This window comes from Gadus morhua, chromosome 13 (assembly GCF_902167405.1).
Source record: "Gadus morhua chromosome 13, gadMor3.0, whole genome shotgun sequence".
Classification (NCBI taxonomy): Eukaryota; Metazoa; Chordata; class Actinopteri; order Gadiformes; family Gadidae; genus Gadus; species Gadus morhua.
In genome coordinates this window covers 16,035,047-16,055,408 of record NC_044060.1, presented here as the reverse complement: position 1 = coordinate 16,055,408, position 20,362 = coordinate 16,035,047, and the positions used below count along the sequence as shown (strand labels likewise).

The following is a 20,362-nucleotide window of genomic DNA, read 5'->3' as shown; positions in this document are numbered from 1 at the left end:
AAACAAGGTCTGTACAGCTAGCTACATGTCCCCTTTTGTTGCGAGTGTGAAACCTGATGTGCTTAGGGTCAGGGGTCGCGGAGGTTGACAGTAGATTCCCTGTTGTTTGTTCGGTGGATCTGACACTTGGTCCGGTCCGCCATCGAGAGCGCTCTGCAATAATGTTTTGCCGCTTGTTGTTCCAGGACCTGAAACAGATCCAGCTCAAACAGAGGCCCTCCGCGTTCCGCCCCTGGTCGCCCAGGACTCCAACCACAGAGAAGGAGAAATCCAACCCTCGCAACGAGGCCGAGAGGTGCGTGACTGTTTGAGCAACATACACCTGATATTAGTGCTGGATATCGCCCCTGATTTGAATCGATTATATTCGATTCGGTTCGATAAAATGATTAGGCGTGGGATATTGCAGTTACAATGCCAATTTTGCTTGGATATTAAAGACATTTACACCGAACTAATGCAGTAAATTGACAAAGGAACCCTCTAACCTGCTGCATTATTCAAAATGCTGTATATTATGTTACATGAATGTACTTTTTATTTAACATGACCAAAACACTACAGCAGTATACACAGTATCTTGGGAGTGGAAGAACCAAGGGCATTCTAAACTAAGCTTCAATCACCCACGCTAAAACGCAGATATTAAAAGATCGATCACATGTAATCCCCTCTCTTCTTCACCACACTTTCAGGTCTCTTTTCAATGGCCAGTCCATTAAGGCACAAAAAGACCTCAAACCTTAAAATACAACAAATGGATCTCGAGATCTTATGATTGATATTGGATCATTTGTATAAAAATTGCTATTTAAAAAAAAAGTAATATAGATTTAATCCAAGCACCGTTTAGTCATACAAAGACATATAGAAAGATAGAGTGACATCATTCTATATGCAAAGAGAGAGCATGACCTGTAATCAATGATTAACACTCGATGTGATCCACGCAGGTCTGACTCAAAGATTCAAGAGTCTTTGCTCACTCCCAGGCTGACACCCACTCCCCGGGCCCTCCACAGAAATGAGGCCTCCTCTCAAGCCCATTCCAGAGATACCCCTGCCCCAGGCAAGGGCTCCGGAGCCAGCTCGCGAACAGTGCACAGCCTGCCCAATGAGGTCTCCCAACCGGCCTCGCTCAGAGGTTCTCTTCCCGATGCCAGCAACGGGGACGAAGAGATGGAGACGGATGGAGAGATCGATGTGGACGATTGCAATGACTGTGAGTATAACCAATCTTTGATTCAAATATCAATAAAGAGATTGTGTATATTATGAAGAAGGCCTCTTTAGTGTAAGATAACAGCAAACTTTCCTAAGAATGAAATCTACCATCTAAAAATGAACCCTGCCGGTGATTGACTAGATGCCTTCGCAGTACCGCCATCTAGTGGAAAATTACATCCAAAGCACTCTGTAGTGTATGACAAAAATATAGAGGAGGTTTTCTTTTTAGATTTTTCAAATGTCTGAGTAAATGCTAAGATTGTATTTAATGATCATTATTCAAAAACGGCCCCTATTGTAGTGATATGCTTAATACTATTTGAAGAAATATCGATAAAAAAATATCAATATCATGTCTTATCAAACATCAAAGATTAAATTGTTTTATATATTCTATCTATCTATGGATAAATTCTTTCTATTACTTTCTGTAATTGCATATGTGTTCCCAAAAGTCGATTACAAAGCAATACCATGGCAGTAGTTTGACTGTAAGACACTGGATCTCTCTTCCCACTCAATAACCAAGCTCCCGTCCTTCCTCCTTCCAGACCCGCCTTCGTCTTCCTCCCTGCCATTGCTTCCATTGGCCTGCTCCGGCGGCGTCTCCCAGACCGCCGCCCCTCAGAGCTGTTGTCCCCCAGGGGCCCCACCTCCATCGGCTCCTCTAGAGGGGCCCATGGCCGGGCCGCCGGGGGGCTCCTGCCCAGAGCTGGACTCCTTGAGGCAGATGCTGTATGGGGGTCTGGACAGCCAGGAGGCCAGGGAGAAGGTCCTGCAGGAGATCTCCAGGATGCAGGTGAAGCAGGAGGAGAAGCTAGCGGCGGCGCTGCAGGCTAAACGCTGTCTCCAGCAGGTGAGACGCTAACACACACACACACACACACACGCACGCACACACACACACACACACACACACACACACACACACACACACACACACACACACACACACACACACACACACACACACACACACACACACACACACACACACACACACACACACGCGCTGACAAGGCTCTCATCGTTACGGCTGTCGCTCAACACTCGACATCTCAGTTCAAACCCGACACAGAAAAAACGGATTCGTCAAGATTATTTATGCATGAAGAAATATTTTAAATAAGTAAAGATACTTAGAGAGTTTAATTCTCACATAGATCATGCTAACTATATAAATCCAGCGTGTAATCCAAGATGCAAATCATTAATAGACTATTAAACGACTATGAATAAGTACTAGCAGTGAACAAAAAGTGATATCGTTAACACAATACGTCCTTTAAATGTGTTTTTTGTTCTAGGAGTTGGAGTTTGTGCGGGTGGCCAAGAAAGGCCGTCTGAGGGAGGCCATCGAGGCCAAGCGCAGCCTGCGGAAGGAGATCGAGCGGCTGCACACGGACTGGGAGAGGAAGATGGCGGTGGCCGAGGACTCGTGCGGCCAGCTGAGGAGAGAGCTGGAGCGCGAGAGGCGGCTCCGCGTATGCGACAAGGGCTGCGAGGCGTCGCACCTCCGGGCCAAGTACTCAGCACAGGTACGGACGGGATCACAGAGGATGAGACTCTCCTGACCCCAACCTTTTTGATATTTTAAAGCAAACGATCCATCAGATGGAACGGAAGCGTGTGGGTGTGTGTGTGTGTGTGTGTGTGTGTGTGTGTGTGTGTGTGTGTGTGTGTGTGTGTGTGTGTGTGTGTGCGTGCTTGCGTGTGTGCGTGTGTGTGTGGTAGCTAATAGCTAGTTGTAACAACAGAATAACTTTAATGGTGGCTTGCTTCTTTGATGGCTTCATGTGTATGCACAAACTTAGCCGATATTTAAATAAAGTTGTCTTGTTTTGATTTTTAATATTAGCTCGAAACAAGCATCCAATTGCTTGTATCCAACAATTGGATGCTTGTTTGGAATACTTTTATTATATTATATTCTAATGATGATTTACCTGTCTGCCTCTCTAATGATATACCTATCTGCGCTCTTCTACTCTATTCTACTATACTCTATCCTCCTCCACTTTATCCTCCTCCACTCTGTCCTCCTCTACTCCGTCCTGCTCCGCTGTGCAGATCGAGGAGCTGCACGTGCAGCTGCAGCAGGCGGAGGTCGACCGGGAGCAGCTGCGGGTGGAGCTGCAGCAGGAGAGGGCGGCGCGGCAGAGCCTGGAGAGCGTGGTCAAGGAGCTGCAGGCCCAGCTGGCCCAGCAGGCCGCCACCACCACCCCCACCCCCACCACCAGCCCCACCACCAGCAAGCATCCAGGACAAGAGCACCTGGACAGCACACCAACGATAGCAGACCCGCACCAACACATCTCACAGCACGCCGACTGACGCTGTGGTCAGGGGGGGGGGGGGGGGGGGGGGGGAATAAGTTATGCCATTAAACAATTGAGAGCCGTTGGCAAAAGTAACATTTATATGAAAAGAAGAACAGAGAAAATGTCGCTGATTGAGAAATCACGTTAATGGGATAATATATGGATTTATGAGATGAACTGGAAAGTTGTGTTGTTATGTGTGAGCATGTTGTAGAGTGTTATTAAAGAGAAGAATGCTTCCATGTGAGGGAGCGCTCCTCTTCAGTGACTTTCAGAGCCCCCGGTCCAGATACCTGATGGCTTTCAAGGATTTCGTTTTGGTATAAGCTATTTTTAAAGATGTGCAAATACAGTATATCCACATTACATTACTTGAATATTTAGGGAAGAAACATTTTGTTCTCGGTGAAACATTACAAAAGACAGGTTACAATCAAACTCTTGCCAGTGCCACGAAATCCTGGTGCATTTAAAGGTATTATTGCAAACCACTGGAGTCAGTTTTACCAACCAGTTTACCACTATTTACATTCATACCACCGGCTCGCTTTTTTTGTATGTTTTTTTGCAAATGTGGGCTACTTTCTAAGAAACGGTTGATCTCCAAGAAGCAGAAGTCACATAAAATCCTCCATAAACATAAACATGTATACGCCTGTATATCAGCTTCTTATAGTTTTGTATATTCTACAGCCTGAAGTATTGGAGCCAGTTTGGTCACGCCCGTCAGGTCCATTATTGTTTATGCTTAGATATTTTACAAACTTTTTTATTATCCTGAACCGACTTTATTTGTTGATCAAACTTTGTCTTTTAAAATATAGTGTTTGTATTGCAACTATAGTTATAAATGAATGACAAATGTACTTTCCAATATTACAACAGCTTTGCAGGTAAAGTTAATATGTTGCCCTCCTATAGAAGATCGATGGAAAGAGATGCCCTTGATAGCTGTCTTTCATTGAGCTGCGGTACTTCTGATTTTCTATTGAGTAATGCAAAATAATTTATATTCTGTAATAATCTACTGCTTGCCGACAAAAAAGCGTTAATTTTTAGTCACTGGTTTTCGGGCTCTTAAATCAATTGATGCTGTTTATATGAACAACATTTCTACATGTATACAAAATATGGATATATATTTTTTTACTTAAAAAAAAAGAAATTGCACTTTTTAAAAGAAAAATTGCATTGTGCATTTGACTCCCTATTGCAGTTTTCGAATATCAAGTGAAAACAACCAACTTGTAAAAGAGCTCCCACACCCACTGTGTCCTGAGATGTAAATACAGTGATATTGTAAATAAGATATTTGTTTGTATGTTTGCTTGCTTCAAACTTAAATCAATTATTATTAATGAATACTATTTTTTGCTCTTACTTGAAACCAAAAAGAGACTTTATATTTGGATTCCAGTGCTACCGTTTCATCATTGTTACCCAGAGTATCATAGCAATTAAAGGGCATTTCCTTGCACGGATATCGGGCTCATGCTTTGTTCTTTTGGCTTATGCTTTTTATTTTATTTTTTGTTTTCGCTGAAATTACACACTAACGGAATGTTTTACCTTATCCTATTATTGTCTTTATCAAGAGAAAGAGCCCTGATGTTTCATGTATTATAGGGGATATATTAAACCACAGACCAAAAACGTAAAATGACATCTGTACCTACTTCCTCATCGGGCTTCCCAGCTAGAGTTGGTATAGTGACATAGAGTAGAAATGGCACATTCTTTAGTTAAAATCTTTACGGGGTCTCAATCATTTTAGACACAAATATCACTTCTATGTCTTATTCTTACTGACCCCTGCTAAATGTACTGCGGGTACAACGGAATATCAAGACGGATTGTTTGGCAAGATGCTGTTGAAGTTTGAGTTTTTGAAATGCAGTTTTAATTTGCCGCTTGCTTCACTGTTCTTTTTCCTTCAAAACAATGTATAATACCCATTAAAATAAAATCAATCCTACAGAAATGTTGAAATCCATTTTGTTTTATTCCAAAAAAATAGACACGATTCACAATCTAGGAGACTTTTGACACTAACTTTGGCACAAGCTTCATTTCATTGATTTCCGCCGGGTGCTTAATTGATTTGGGACAACATTTGTAAAACACATGGAAGACGCCGCCATAAATCCTCATGACAATTACCATGTCACATTAGTGCTAATAACCACATCTATAATTGCATGCTAATGATAGCTCCTCCCCTCTCATCAGCCTGTTCTTTCCTCCTCCAGAGGCTTATTGGCTACGTGAACATCCCCCACAAGGTAGCCTGGGCTGGGGCTTCGCTCTGGGATTATAGCCTGAGGAAGTAGAATTAGTGAGTGACACGTGTCTCATAACCTCTTTCCCCTCCGAGCGCTCCCAGCAGAAAGATAAATAAACACGCCCGCCCTCAGCTTCCATGGCTAATTGAAGCCCTTCCTTCCCCTTCGCCCAGCCACACACGGTGAAGAACATGGAATGGACTACGGTCGGGACCAGCACCAGCTCCACTGATCCCTGCGGGAAGACCCAGGTCAGCAGGCTGGAGAACCGGTGTGTCTAGGAGGTAAGCCTGGAGCTGAGGAGCAGCGACTGCCTGTGCTTCAGTTCCTCTGCCCCCCCCCCCCCCCCCCCCACTGGAAGTTAGGGTCCATGTCCAGTGAGCAACAACAGCCGGAGGAACCGGGAGGAGGGCTAGCTGGAGAGCGATGCACTGCAGCGCAGGAGGAATGAACAACATGGCACCGGCCAACATGGTGCCTCCCTCTCCGGGGCTGAACCGCACCCCGCCGTCGCCCTGCCTGTCCCCCGTCAGGACAACCTTCCAGGCCCTGTCTCCCTCCAGCTTGTCCCCCTCCCTGAGCAAGAGGTCGTCTCCCCAGGGGAAGCAGGCCCCCACCGGCAGCCCCCTGAGCCACCCCACAGGGTCCATCATGACCTCCCCAAAACTGTGGCAGAAACACTCCATCTCCAGGCTGGCCGAGGAATTCTTCTGGATAGGGGGTAGCGTGGTGGCACAGCCCAAATGGAGACTGGGACAGATGGGTAAGACAGATGCATTCTTTTCATTGTTTCCTTATGAAGGTCATATAATATCATGTAAACCATTAGGAAACTTTCCCTTCGTCTGTGGATGCTGCAGACATCGGTAGGGGATTCTGTGAAGTTAACCCAATATTTTATATTCCTATTCCCTTTTTGGGGAAAACTGATTTCACGGGAAATTTCCTGTGAATTCCTCATTCTTTCCTAAAAGGACAGAAGGAAATGGACCAGAAAGTCCCCAGAGTTTCCTAGAAATCCTTCAGTTTTTGGGTTATCGAAGCCTGATGATAATAAAAACCTGTCAAGCAGACTGGAAGCTGGTGCATGGCCTGCGATGATATTAGATGAAGGAATGTGCCTCGTATCAAAGGTTTACGAGGGACGGATGACCCAGGAGAGTGTGAGTATCTAATGGGCATATGGAGTCCAGACAATCCTGCAGGATTATCCTAGTTGGAGTGCCAAGCTACGTCACGCGCCTGTCTGCCTCTCAGAACCCAAAGCAACATATTGCATATCCCTTTAAAACATTACAACTCCTTTAGTCCATGTAAATCCAACTAGGATGACACTGAACCGAAAAAACCAACAACACAACGATTTGTTGCCTATGATGATTATGTATATAATATATATACAAAATGAAAGTGATAATATCATTATTTCAGCCTCGTTTAGTCACCCCCCATACATATTTCAGAAGTGTCTGCATAGGGTTTCTGGCAAGAGTGCTATTTACACTCAACCTGAACCCCTACTTAAGCTTGTGTGTGACGTAGCTGAGTAATCCTATGAACAAACGCTTGTGTGGTAATGCTGTACTGGTCTCCAACTCGCAGAAGGGAGGCTACCTCCTATCTACCTTTTTTTTCATTTCATTGTGTTTCCCTCACAAAATGGATATCTGTTGAACAAATAACAGAAACATTGCCAAATGCAAATAGTATAGCATCTTTTTCTTAAAAGTACCCTCACAGAATCGCTGGAGGCTCATCAGTACAGAAATAAACCATCATAAAACCAATGCACCATGAGTCCTTGTGTAGGTCCTTGATAGGTCAATGTTTAGTGTCACTCAAGGTCTCCTTTCTTCTGTGGCCTCCTCCTTGCAGTTGAGAGGTGCATGTGCACCATGCAGAGCGGCAGTCAGATGATCAAACTGAAGGGCAAGAAGAAAGGCCTGAACCGCTTCTTCTATCTGGACGAGCACAGGTCCTGCATACGCTGGCGTCCGTCACGCAAGCACGACAAGGCCAAGAGTGAGAACCAGAGCAACCCGGTGTTTAGTTGTTAATATGAAATAGCTGAACATCAGTTTATTTGACTGTGAGATGAATGAGGGAAGGATCATCTAGCATGGGTTAGGTTTGTTTGATTCCCTGCTGAAAGATTCTGGTTTCCAACCCCAATGTCCATGATGATCTTTCCCTAGACTCTAGACTCATCACTTGAGCAATGCCGGTTTTCTGTGTGAGTGTCTTTAGGTGAGAAGTGTCAGTGTCAGAAACAAAATAGTATTGATCCAATGGGGTGTGTTGTTTGGTTGTGGATTAATTTCTTTCTTTCTCTTGGTCTTTCCTCACAGTAACTATTGACTCTATCCATGAAGTGTGTGAGGGCAAGAAGTCTGAGATCTTCCAGCGCTACGCAGACAACCGCTTCGACCCAAACTGCTGCTTCAGTATTTACTACGGCGAACGAGTCAAGTCCCTCGACCTAGTCTCGACCAATGGGGAGGATGCTCGCACCTGGATAACCGGCCTCAAGTACCTCATGGCTGGCATCAGCGATGAAGACTGCCTGGCCAGAAGGCAGCGCACCCGCGATCAATATCCTCTGCATTAGGCCTACTGGTCACTGACTAGGGCTACTATATACAATCTAGGACTACCGAATACTAACTAGGCCTACATATCACTAACCAGGCCTACTAAATACTAACTAGGCCCACAACGCTAACTAGGCCTACTGAATACTAACTAACCATAACTAGTCCTACTTTATACCAATTAGGACTTCTAAATACTAACTAGGCCTAAATAACATTAACTAGGCCTACTTAATATTAACTAGGCCTACATAACACCAACTAGGACTACTAAATACTAACTAAAGTGTCGAAAGTATAAAAAGTATTTTATTTATGGTTATTGGTTGTATGGCTGTATATATGGATGGATGGAAGGATGGATGGATGTACGGATGGATGGATGTACTGTACTCATGAAGTACACATGTAGGTCATGTGTTTGACTGGCAGCCACACTGGTGTCCATTACTAATTTCCCCTCTGGGGACTATAAAGTATATTGTGATTTGATTTGATGATGGTTAGTAATACCACTCAGTAATGTAACTCCACCTTAACATGGCTTCATGTGGCTCCAGCAGACCTTTTCAGAGGCAGACAAGAATGGGGACGGCACTCTGAGCATCGGAGAGGTTCACCAGCTCCTCCACAAACTCAACGTCAACCTGCCCAGACAGAAGGTCCGAGAGATGTTTAAGGTAAGCCACAACACGTGTGTTTCAAATTATAATGTTTACAATCTTCAATAAAAAATAATACAAATAATAAGCTATTACATATCATCGATAATGTTGCATTTAATATAACTGTGTATTGATCTCAAAGGATAAGACTAGATAAGAAAGTATCGCATCGTATCTTTCATGTCATGTTTGGTCAAATACATCGTATAATTATAAAACGATCAATGATTTGATTGTTTCTTATTTTAAGAAACAACTCATTGATTAATATACTTTCCTTTTCTAAAGTCGTTCAGCTTTTCCAACATTGCCCGAATGTGAAAACCACAGTATGTATGTCAGCTATATTGCTCAGCCCTTATGGCACACGTTGTCTGCCAGCTCGACACAGGTGAGCGACAGGAAGCCATGACTTCCTGTCTGGCTCCCATCTAGCAGATGGAAATCACTGCTCTGCCTGTATGACAGCTTCCAAAAGCTCCCCGTTCTCCTCTGTGCCTCAGTGCAGCACACTCCCTGCCATATTAACTGATATATAAATCACATCATTTCTCTAGAGCCATAGTATATACTATATATTTAATGTCCTGGCTCACCTCAACACATGCATGGTGTGTGAATACGTTTCAGTCATTCAGATTTGTGGCAGGGGACATTTATTTGAAGTGCAATACACAGTGCACATATGAACAGCTTGTGCCTCGGTTTTGGTGTCTATCCGCAGATGGCAGACACTGATGAGAACCAGGGCTCGCTCGGCTTCGAGGAGTTCTGCTCCTTCTACAAGATGATATCCACGCGCCGGGACCTCTACCTCATCATGATCTCCTACAGCAACCACAAAGAAGTCCTGGACCTCAGCGACCTGGCCCGCTTCCTGGAGATCGAACAGAAGGTGGCGTGCAAAGGACCCTTCTCTCGGTGTTATTGTATTCAGTTCCTTCAATGGGTTGCATGCTGAAATATTACCACTCATTGTGGGGCCGAATGCTTTGGTTTACTTTCAAAGATGGTGGGGCTCCCCAGAGAGCACCTGCTGGAGATCGTGGCCCATTTTGAACCTTGTCCTGAGAACCTGCAGCACATGGTACTGGGTATAGATGGTACGTGGAAGTGGCATCACATTACCCTACCTCATAATACTCTGATAAGACTATTATAGTCTTATTATAGTCGAATAGGCCCCCTTATACACAATATATATAGTCATATATAACATATATGCTAACCGACTCACCGAAAGGACGCATTGGCAGTCAATTATAAAACAATATAATGCTGCTTATCTGCCTTACTTTTCTTCAGGATTCACCAATTACATGAGGAGTCCAGCAGGAGACATCTTCAACCCAGAGCACCACACGGTGAACCAGGACATGACCCAGCCCCTGTGCAACTACTACATCTCCACGTCCCACAACACCTACCTGACAGGAGACCAGCTTCTGTCCCAGTCCAGGGTGGACATGTACGCCTACGTCCTCCAGGCTGGCTGTCGCTGTGTGGAGGGTATGAGCCTCAATCTGGAACTCCAACCTACAACTGTCATTATGGAAAATACTAAATACCTTTTTCTTATTGTCTTTTTCTCTTTCTTTCTTTCTTTCTTTCCTTCAATCCTTCAATCCTTCAATCCGGCATCCGTTCCTCAGTGGACTGCTGGGACGGCCCGGACGGGGAACCCATTATACACCACGGGTACACCTTAACATCCAAGATCCTCTTCAAAGATGTCATCGAAACGATCAACAAATACGCTTTCATCAAGTCACAGTAAGTGCCCCGTTATAAACCACAAATGGTGATGGTATGCTGCCGTCCCGTGCAAATATGTACTTATGCTCCTATGTAGGTACCCAGTGATCCTGTCCATAGAGAATCATTGCACCGTGCCACAGCAGAAAAAGATGGCTCAGTATCTGATGGAGGTGCTGCAGGACAAGGTGGATCTGTCCCACATCAACATGAATGAATGCAGGAAGCTGCCCTCCCCTGAGATCCTAAAGGGGAAGGTTTTAGTCAAGGTAGAGTATGAATCCCATCAAAAGCCATAGAAATGTTATATTCAAACATCAAAATCCCATCAATATCCTTAAAAACAAGCCTTCAATAATTTTCCCATTGGTGTCAGTGTGAGCATCAGATGTAAATGACATAATAAGTATATTTAGGACGTCTGTAATTCCATTCAGGAACACAAGTGCCTCCCTAAATATATGTATGGTTACAACACTGGTATTGATACACAGGTGCTCTGGCTTCATCAGGTGGAACGGACATTCATTTTAAGAGCTACTGTTGAAGGTGGCAGTTCCCTTATATGTGGCCTTTGCTTATCGTTTAGGGAAAGAAGCTGCCGGCAAACCTCGATCCTGAGGTGGAGGAAGGAGACGTTTCAGATGAAGACACTGGGGACGACGAGGAAGAGGATGATGACGATGATGACACACAGAAAAACCCAGTAAGACAGAAAGAGAGATTGACAGACAGACAGACAGAAAAACAGAGAGACACGCAGATTTATAGAGAGATGGACATGCAGCTGAAGAGACAGATGGTCATACAGACAGACAGACAGACAGACAGACAGACAGACAGACAGACAGACAGACAGACAGACAGACAGACAGACAGACTCCCAATGCAATCTTATTACATGCAATTTGAATTAAGTGAGCTGTTGTGCTTGATTGTTTCAGAATGAAAATGGCCCAGCCGCTGGAATTCAACCAAAGAGGAAGAAACAATTTTGCAGATCCATCTTGAGGAGCTTCAAACGTAAGGTCAGCCATTCAAAAACCGTTCTCACTCCAGCCCTCTTCTTCTACTGTGTAACAGTAGCAGCAACTCTTTAACCGTTAATTACACTGTACATTCAAGTGGGATGACTTTTTGTCCTAGACCCACATTTTTTGAAAGTTCATTGTCTTCTAACTCTTGTTAATTTGTCTACTTATCAAAGTCCTCAGTTCTAACAATAATGAAATGAAATCATTTGAATGTATTACACAAAAATTCCAGAGGAAAAAGTCCATGAAAGGGAAAAGGCGAACGTCATCCGTTGGAGAAACCCACCCTGGAATCCACAGCCAAAACGAAGACACTCGAATTGTTTACCACCCAAAGTAGGAATGGCAATTGTAATCCATAATTCAACCAACAACCTTTCTCAATTGGGCTTATTTAACTCCGTTCTGCACTCAAACTTCATTTAGGAAAAGGAAAACCATGAGATTGTCGCGAGCTCTGTCTGACCTGGTCAAGTACACCAAGTCTGTGCGTGTTCATGATATCGAGACACAAGGTAACATCCATGAAATGCTTCGTCAAATACATCTCCTTTTCTCTTTACTTCCCCCATGTATAAATGTAGGGCATTTAATAACGTTACTTTGTTGACACACTTTGTTTGCAGCCCACCTGACCAGTTGGCAGGTATCGTCCCTCAACGAGACCGTTATGAACCAGATCTTACAGCTGATGCCGGGACAGTTGGTGCGTTTTAACCAGCGTCAACTGTTGCGAGTCTACCCATCCAACTACAGAGTGGACTCTAGCAACTTCAACCCACAGCCCTTCTGGAACGCTGGATGCCACATGGGTAAACAAAGACTAAAAGAGGCTTTGGGAATTTATCAAGGATTGATTTTAAGTTTGTGTTTGTAGCATTCTTTTCAATTTAATATTTTTTTGTGTTTCAGTTGCAATGAATTACCAAACAGAGGGCCGTATGCTTGAATTGAATCAAGCCAAGTTCTCAATTAATGGCAACTGTGGATATATTCTGAAGCCTAAATGCATGTGTAAAGGTATGAACAAATTAGTTTGATCTAGTTTGATATTATTGTGCAGATAGAATGAAAGTGTATGTTGGCCTTCCTCAGGTGCCTTTAATCCCGTTTTGGAAGACCCCCTACCCGGACAGAGAAAGGCTCAGCTAGTTGTGAAGATTATCAGCGGCCAGCAGCTTCCCAAACCCAAAGACTCTGTGTTTGGAGACAGAGGAGAAGTGAGCTATTTACACAATGCTATCAACCCAACCCTAACCCTAGAGGGCTCTTTATGGTTCCACGTTCACGCAACGCAAAGGGGTTACGGACCCCTTACGTCCTTGCGGACCCTCCTTGCTTCCACCGCAAGGGCCGGACGTGCGCCTCCCAAAAATCGTAAACTACCGTCGAGGCAACGCAGCAGAAAGGGCTGTGATTGGTGACTGGAGAACCATAAAACGTTCACGACTGCGTCGAAGCGTCAGCGTGGTCATTGCGTTGCGGGAAGTTGCAACGTGGTACCATAAAAAGGCCTTTAGTCCTATTTTCTTCAACGATAATTGTGCGTTTTATTTTTCTTGCTTCAGATCATCGATCCATTTGTGGAAGTTGAAATTATCGGCCTACCTGTTGACTGTTCCAAAGAGCAGACCAGAGTGGTGGACGATAACGGTAAACTGAGCAAAGTTACTATTCTCCTTTGATTACAACACAAATGGTTCATTGACAATTCTCTCGTTGTCTCTTTCAGGTTTCAACCCCATGTGGGAGGAAACTGTTGTCTTCAATATTCAGATGCCGCAAATTGCCCTGGTGCGTTTCCAGGTGTGGGATCATGATCCAATTGGAAGAAATTTCATTGGACAGAGGACAATAGCTTTCACTAGCATGATGCCAGGTATGTTTCTATAACACTGGAGACATTATTGTATGCTATAATAAAATACATCTAGGACTTAAAGTAATCAAATTCCTTAACATTGCAATATGTTTTTCAGGTTATCGGCATGTGTATCTGGAGGGTGTGAAGGAGGCCTCCATTTTTGTCCATGTTGCTATTAATGATATAACAGGAAAGGTAAATAATTTTAACATGCTGTACACACCAAAGGGTTTTGATTGACTGTTTTCCATGGAAAATTGTCATGCAATTATCTTTCCTATATGAATAGGTCAAGTCAAATGCAGTAAAGGCAGCCAAGAAACATTTGCAAAAAGCAGCCAAGAAACACATCAAGGGCCATCAAAAGCAGCAGTCTGTGGACGTCCCGGTGATGTGGTCCGACGACGTACATCCACACCACTTCCGCAAGGACGTGGACTCCCTTTCCCAGGACAGCCGGCAGGCGGACATGTTTCCTGGTCGGTTGGGGCCGGCAGCCAAAGCCGCCATTCACAAGGGGGCCGTGAGCGAGCCTGTGAAGCGTGCTCACAGAGCTCAGATCCAGGAGCCCCCGGAGGCCAGCAGAGGGATCTTCAGTCGGACATCCTCCACCGTCTCCAGCTCGGGGTCGACCGTGGTGGAATTGAGACGGGACGACTCCGATCACAAAATCCTCCCGCAGAGAGTCCTTCCCGATCATCCTGACCTCGTTACCCAGGGTTCACTGCAAGCGGCAGAAGATCCGCTTGATCCATCGAATGAAATCTGGATTCCACTCGAACGACCACCGGTTGAGCCGCCTGCGCTAAAGGGGTTCGGTGAGGGACTGGAGCCAGGGAGCAACATCGCCCTTGAACCCCAGTTGGCTGCAGAGACCCAGTCGACTGGGGGGTTCCCCCAGCGCGGAGAGCATCCTCTCCCCTTAAACCCCTTTGTCGCCCTTGCTTCTCCACTACCCCCACCCGTCCCCCCACCGTCCCCTGCCAGGGAAAGACGGACCTTGGAGCGCCCTCCAAAGCAACGGCCGCCCTCGCCAATACAAACCAAGGGCCGCTCGCAGAGCTGCCCACGGAGGCGGATTAATGTTCCGCAGACACCGGCGGTAAACCGCAAACCTGCCATCCACTGGCAGAAGCCTCCTGAGGGGGAACGCGGCAGCCACAGTGACCAGGTGAAGCCTGTACAGAACGGACTCTGCCTGTCTGGCAGCGCATCCAGCAGTGATGCAAGCATAGACAGCCTGGAGCTCATGCCTTCCTGCGTGCCAGCTGGCAGAGACCAGCGTGGAGGCACCTTGCAGAGAGAGATGAATGCCCTCTTTGACCAGAAGATAAGAGAGATCCGCTGCAAATCTCCCATATTTTTCAATGATGAGTTGTGACATTCAGTCATAGGATGTGCACAATGGCGTCTGTATATACAATATACATTGTTATTTCCCAGTGTATAACATCCACAAAAGAAATCTTTTTTTTCATTTTCTGTTATTTATTAGACAGTTCCACATTTCCTAATACTGACTACAGTCATCAAAGATCATTAGGCTTTCAAGGGGAATACAATACAATGATAAAAGATAAAATAAAATAGCTTTTTTTGCATTGCTTAACAAGCTAAGCATTGTTGCATACAGACTGAGTACAACTTTAATGTTTAGTTTAGCAAAGGATACGGGATTAAATAATTAGTCTTGCTTCATTATGGTTAAAACTATTATCAATTTAAGTTCTATTTTATATACCTTATGATGAGGCAGCATATTTTGTATGTTTGTATATAACAGTTATGAGATGCTATTGCCAACTGTACAAAGCCACCATATAGATAAAATGCATAGTGCATGGGCATACATTTCTATTGAAAGGGTTAGAATGTAGTTATAGGTATACTTTTTAATTTATCTTGAATGTCTGAGGTGTACATTCAATTCAGCATATTTTTCTAACAATATATTGATATAATGATATATGTGAAAGTGCTTATTCAGCAAAGCTGATGCTTAAGAATTAATAAACGTTATATATAACATGCTTGCCATTATGTCCTTCAACAGGTTTGCTATTAATTAGCAATACATTCTGCACAAAACACCTAAAATAATATATTAATATTGAATTAGATTCTACAATTGATGAACACCAATTCCAAAGCAATGTTATCCAGCACGCTGACAACATTGCAGCTATTATTCCAGTGCGCTTAAAAGCGACCAGTCCAGGCTTCTTGAGTGAGGTCAGGCCTCAGGAACACTGACGTGAACTTATGCGCTCTCTTTGTCCGAGGGCTCCTGAGATGTGTTTGTGTTAGGGGTCTTCAAGCGTTGACTCAGTTCTTCAGCCAGAACAGTACAGCACGATTTCTGAAAGAGGTGTAAAATACTGAATGAATGTCAACTTGAAAATATACGGTAGGTATATGTGTATGTATGTGTGTGTGTGTGTGTATGTGTGTGTGTGTGTGTGTGTGTGTGTGTGTGTGTGTGTGTGTGCGTGTGTGTGTGTAGAGTAATTTGATTGAGTGACAAAACATTTTCAAAATGCGATCAAATGTACAAACAGTTAAACACACATTTGTAGTGGTTTGCATGAAAGACTAGCCTACATCACATGGCATGTCCGCTATGCACAGTATACTGTGCGTGTATCTCCACGTGTATCTGTGTAAATGCACCTACCCTCTGATCGCCGGCGGTGCTGCGGCTCCTGGAGGTGAGCTCAAAGACAGCCAGCACTATGCCCAGCAGCAGCCCCAGGGCCAGCACCAGGAACATGCCCTTCAGGCTGTGGGGCTGGAGGGCGGCGGACCTGGCTGAGTCCGCCAGGCAGCTGCTGGCCCACCACTTGCTGCGCAGGTAGGACAGCTCCCCAGCCTCACTCAGCTGCAGGATGGCTACGCTGAGGTTCTTTATCATAGGCGAGCCTGGGATAACAAAGTAATAAATAATCAAATATTTGTATATATATATATATATATATATATATGTATATATATGTATATATATATCTTCAAAATGTTTAAAAACAACTACGACTACTCCAAAACTGTCATTGAGCTTAGTGATAATGGTTGAAGACTTGATCAAGCCTTGAATTAGTCTTACCTATTGGGGCTACGATGCTGTACCCTCTCATTCCGATGACCTCATGCGCTCTGACCAAGTTACAGTGGCGAGCCACCGCCAGGTCCAGCGACACAGACTCTCCAATGAACGCAAAGTTCCCCTCCCTAGCCCGACGGACGCCCTCGTCCATAGACGCCACAAAACTATTGGCCCTCTCCATGTGCTCGAAGATTCTGCGGTAGGCTGGGTTGTTGGAATTCTGCCCACAAACATAAAGGCCATTACAACAGAGACGGCGTGGAAGGGTTGTGATCTAAAACACGTGCGCTAGATGTTTTTGAGTGACAGCAAACAACCGACACGCCAGGCTTACTTTGAAGAAGGCAAGGGTGGAGGAGCCGGCCAGGCAGCCGTACTCCATCCCGTCCTGATTGGCCAGGTCTTCGAATCCTTTCACCGTCACCTGGGAGGACTCTGAGGCCTTGGAGGAGCTCAGGTTGGCGAAATAGCAGGCCAGCAGCACCACAGCAAACAGCCACCAGCTGCAGCAGACAATCCTCACAGAGAGAGCCTTGGGGTGAGGGCCCGCGCCTGACCAAAGGAGAGACCAAGCACAGACACAAAAGAACAGCCGAAATGAACGGAAACCGCCATTTTGGGGATGCTTTCAAAGGAAGTCGGCTGACATGTCTGCCTTTTGTTCTTTTTCTTTCGATGTATTTTACCTTGCAGGGTGAGAGCTCCAGCTGCGAACCACAAGCTGTTGAGCAGGCTGAAGTTGTTCTCCTCCCCTGACCTCCACTCGCAAGGGCTGAGTCTGCACATTGTTCCACAATGACAGATATTACACTTTGACACCAATCCAAAGAACCATCTAAAAAGGTGTCTGTGCTTGATTCTACGTCAATACAAGGCTTCCTGACCTGGCGGACAAGAAGATGCAGAAGGCCGTTCCTAGGTAGGCCAGGAGGATGCCGATCCAGGTCTGGGCTGAGAAAGGGCTGAGGAAATCGAAGAAAGAGACAGACTCTGAGACGTCTTTCCGCAGCAGGATGCTGATGCCCGTCTGCATGTAGGGTTTGGTCATGGCGACCGCCTTCTCCCGAGTAGCTGTCAGAGTCAGAGGGGCCACCGCCAGATCTGCCTCCTAGGGGGCATGGAGGAAAACACATCAGGACGCATCCACATTCAAGTCGGTTCACTTATGATTTGTACAGCCCATGATAAAGTTACAGTCTCAGAGGCTATTGAATTACATCCCTGCGAAGTGCGAGCCGTCTAAGAAGGGCAAGGAAAGCAAATCTAAATCCAAAGGGCAGACACCCTGAGAAGCAACACAGAAATAGCATTAGCCGACCGTAACCAAAGTAACTACAGTATATTATTCAAGTGAAATTACATTATAGTACACGTGGTTTGTGTGGTTAGGGTTAGGGCCCTTTACTTACACCTCTAACCACCTCTCCGATCATCCCGTTCCAGTTCCCACTCTCGTCCTGTCGACCATAAGATGCGTCCTTCACCAGGTGCACTTTGAACCTGAAGCCCATCTTTTTGGCCAGCTCAGAGAGCAGGTCCATGCAGTAGCCTTCCAGCTGAGAGCCCTTGGACATCGTGTAGGGATCTTGCTAATATGAGCAAAGTCAATGCAACATGAGTTTCACATTACACACACATATATATGTATATATATATATATATAATATAATAGTATAATATAATATTATATATATATTATACATAATATAATCATTAGGGATTATATATATATATATATATATATATATATATATATATATATATATATATATATATATATATATATATATATATAATCCCTAATGATTGACTTGCTTTGGGCTAAAGAAAACATTCTACCTTTATTGTTGTTATCCTCAGCTCTGGTTGTGCTAAAAAAACAAAGATAAACACATACTTTTATTACTATTCATATTCTGAGCCATTGAGCAGTACTTGAATTGCTAAGCAGTGTTTGTTAGCATGGGAGAATGGCATCAGTTCAAACACCAGACCATGGGAGATCAAATAAGCATCCAAACACACACAAAGAAAAACACCATTACTAATGTTTTGGAGCTGCCACAAAGAACGACCATTGTAATTTATTTTGAACTTTTGGATACATGCCTGTACTCCCGACCAACTGACCAAAGTTGAAAAGCACTCTAAATTTATCGGAATCAAAGGGGTGCATTGTTTGATCGCCATATTCAGCCCTTTAGTTACAAGTGCATGAGGTGAAAGGCGGGGTTGGGTTGATGGCGATGCCCTGTGAGTCACCCACGAGTTTCCGGTATCCTACAGATCTCGCCATTCTCCATTCCGCCTTCTTTGAAATCATCTGCCAACGCCAGAGTCTCTCAAGGACCAGTCAAAAACTGATGATGTTAATTGAAGCCATCACAAAGGCACGCCGCTGGGAGGTGGGAGGGGAGTCAGAGAGTATCAAAAGGCCTGATTCAGGCTGGGGCCTGGGGGCTCCATCAGTACCACCGGGCCATCCTGACAACAACCGGCTCTTCCTTTTCAAAAGATGACACGTAGACAAGCTCTTCGGGCTCCTGTCATTCCTTGGCCTCTCTGAAAACATAGGCCCTTTGTATGTTCTATGGCCTTGATTTATTTTGTCATTTTTTTGTGAGAGATTCAGCTGGCTGGCTTCCTGTTTCTACACGACCGTGAGCTGGGAGCATGCCAGACAGGATGCGACAATTTGATACCGTCCCCTCCCCAGCTGCCAGTTGATCCATGTGTGTATTGTCAAGCCACAGAAGCTTTGACTGTATCAAGCAGTGAAAACGACACAAGCTTGGCAGCACGACAAAAGATGCGTCAATCAAACTAGATTACATGCACTCCTGTGTTAAATGATAATGGTATCTAATTGCAAACCATTGAATGGATTCTTACGAAGGTGATGTCTTCCTATAATTTATTTTAATCTCAAGTATAGTTTGCCGTCTGGTGGTACAACAACCCAACGTCGTTCCATGTTTGCAGGATAGATCTGATATTGCTGGGTCATGTATTGCTTCTAAGTGAAAAGTGTCACTTAGAAATCGGCCTCTTACCTGCAGTACACGTTCCTAAGTCCAAGAGGAGCACAGCAACACACACAAGGCATCCCAGCAGCGGGCGAATGGAAACAGTCTGCATCCTTTAAGTCATGAAGAAAATCAATCCATCACTGATTAATATAATGCATTTAAGACATGAAGTCGAAGTAACAAAACAATACTGTTGATAAAAGTCAATCAAAAAGTGAATTCAACTCTTGAGAAGCAAACAAGGCTAATATGAATAAAATATTTTAATGAAAGCTTACTACCAAGGGTCCAGATTAGAGAATACAAAATAAAATATATCTCTGTTAAAATACCTGACACAGCAATGTTATTTCCCGGCGCTCTCTACAGAACTGCACTGGACGTTGCTGAAGGTGGTTGTGAAGTTTCCAGAATAAGACCAGAGAGCGCAAAGAAAAGTTTTGTGGGTGGAGTATATGGAGAATGAGATGGGGGTTTAGGAGGGGGTGGTTCTT

The 20,362-nt window shown here is 44.5% G+C and overlaps 3 protein-coding genes across 3 annotated transcripts in view; 2 read left to right on the top strand and 1 right to left on the bottom strand.

Annotated features, from left to right (window-relative positions):
- Positions 1–5,529, top strand: part of skib (v-ski avian sarcoma viral oncogene homolog b) — a 25,975-nt gene extending 20,446 nt beyond the window's left edge. Inside the window, exons 2-7 of the mRNA XM_030375928.1 lie at positions 1–7; positions 186–295; positions 954–1,222; positions 1,779–2,083; positions 2,535–2,765; positions 3,298–5,529. The exon at positions 1–7 is cut by the window's left edge and continues 110 nt beyond it. Of these exons, the coding sequence (XP_030231788.1) occupies positions 1–7; positions 186–295; positions 954–1,222; positions 1,779–2,083; positions 2,535–2,765; positions 3,298–3,561 (1,186 nt within the window). The 3' untranslated portion in view covers positions 3,562–5,529. The remainder of the gene's footprint in view (positions 8–185; positions 296–953; positions 1,223–1,778; positions 2,084–2,534; positions 2,766–3,297) is intronic.
- A 351-nt stretch (positions 5,530–5,880) lies between these two features.
- Positions 5,881–15,769, top strand: plch2b (phospholipase C, eta 2b). The gene is made up of 20 exons (XM_030375923.1): positions 5,881–6,593; positions 7,706–7,852; positions 8,179–8,422; positions 8,972–9,101; positions 9,811–9,981; positions 10,096–10,189; positions 10,392–10,595; positions 10,739–10,859; positions 10,939–11,110; positions 11,431–11,547; positions 11,786–11,869; positions 12,108–12,211; positions 12,302–12,390; positions 12,502–12,687; positions 12,788–12,895; positions 12,971–13,095; positions 13,444–13,528; positions 13,608–13,754; positions 13,855–13,934; positions 14,029–15,769. Exons 1-20 carry the CDS (start codon positions 6,257–6,259, stop codon positions 15,118–15,120), a joined length of 3,837 nt encoding a protein of 1,278 aa, XP_030231783.1. The 5' UTR covers positions 5,881–6,256; the 3' UTR covers positions 15,121–15,769.
- Positions 15,207–20,358, bottom strand: grik6 (glutamate receptor, ionotropic, kainate 6). Its single transcript, XM_030375936.1, has 10 exons — positions 20,201–20,358; positions 19,893–19,978; positions 18,679–18,710; positions 18,249–18,428; positions 17,724–17,947; positions 17,526–17,617; positions 17,174–17,391; positions 16,840–17,059; positions 16,414–16,658; positions 15,207–16,098 (listed from the first exon to the last, which is right to left on the bottom strand). Exons 2-10 carry the CDS (start codon positions 19,975–19,977, stop codon positions 16,000–16,002), a joined length of 1,395 nt encoding a protein of 464 aa, XP_030231796.1. The 5' UTR covers position 19,978; positions 20,201–20,358; the 3' UTR covers positions 15,207–15,999.
- Between the last annotated feature and the right edge of the window lie 4 nt (positions 20,359–20,362).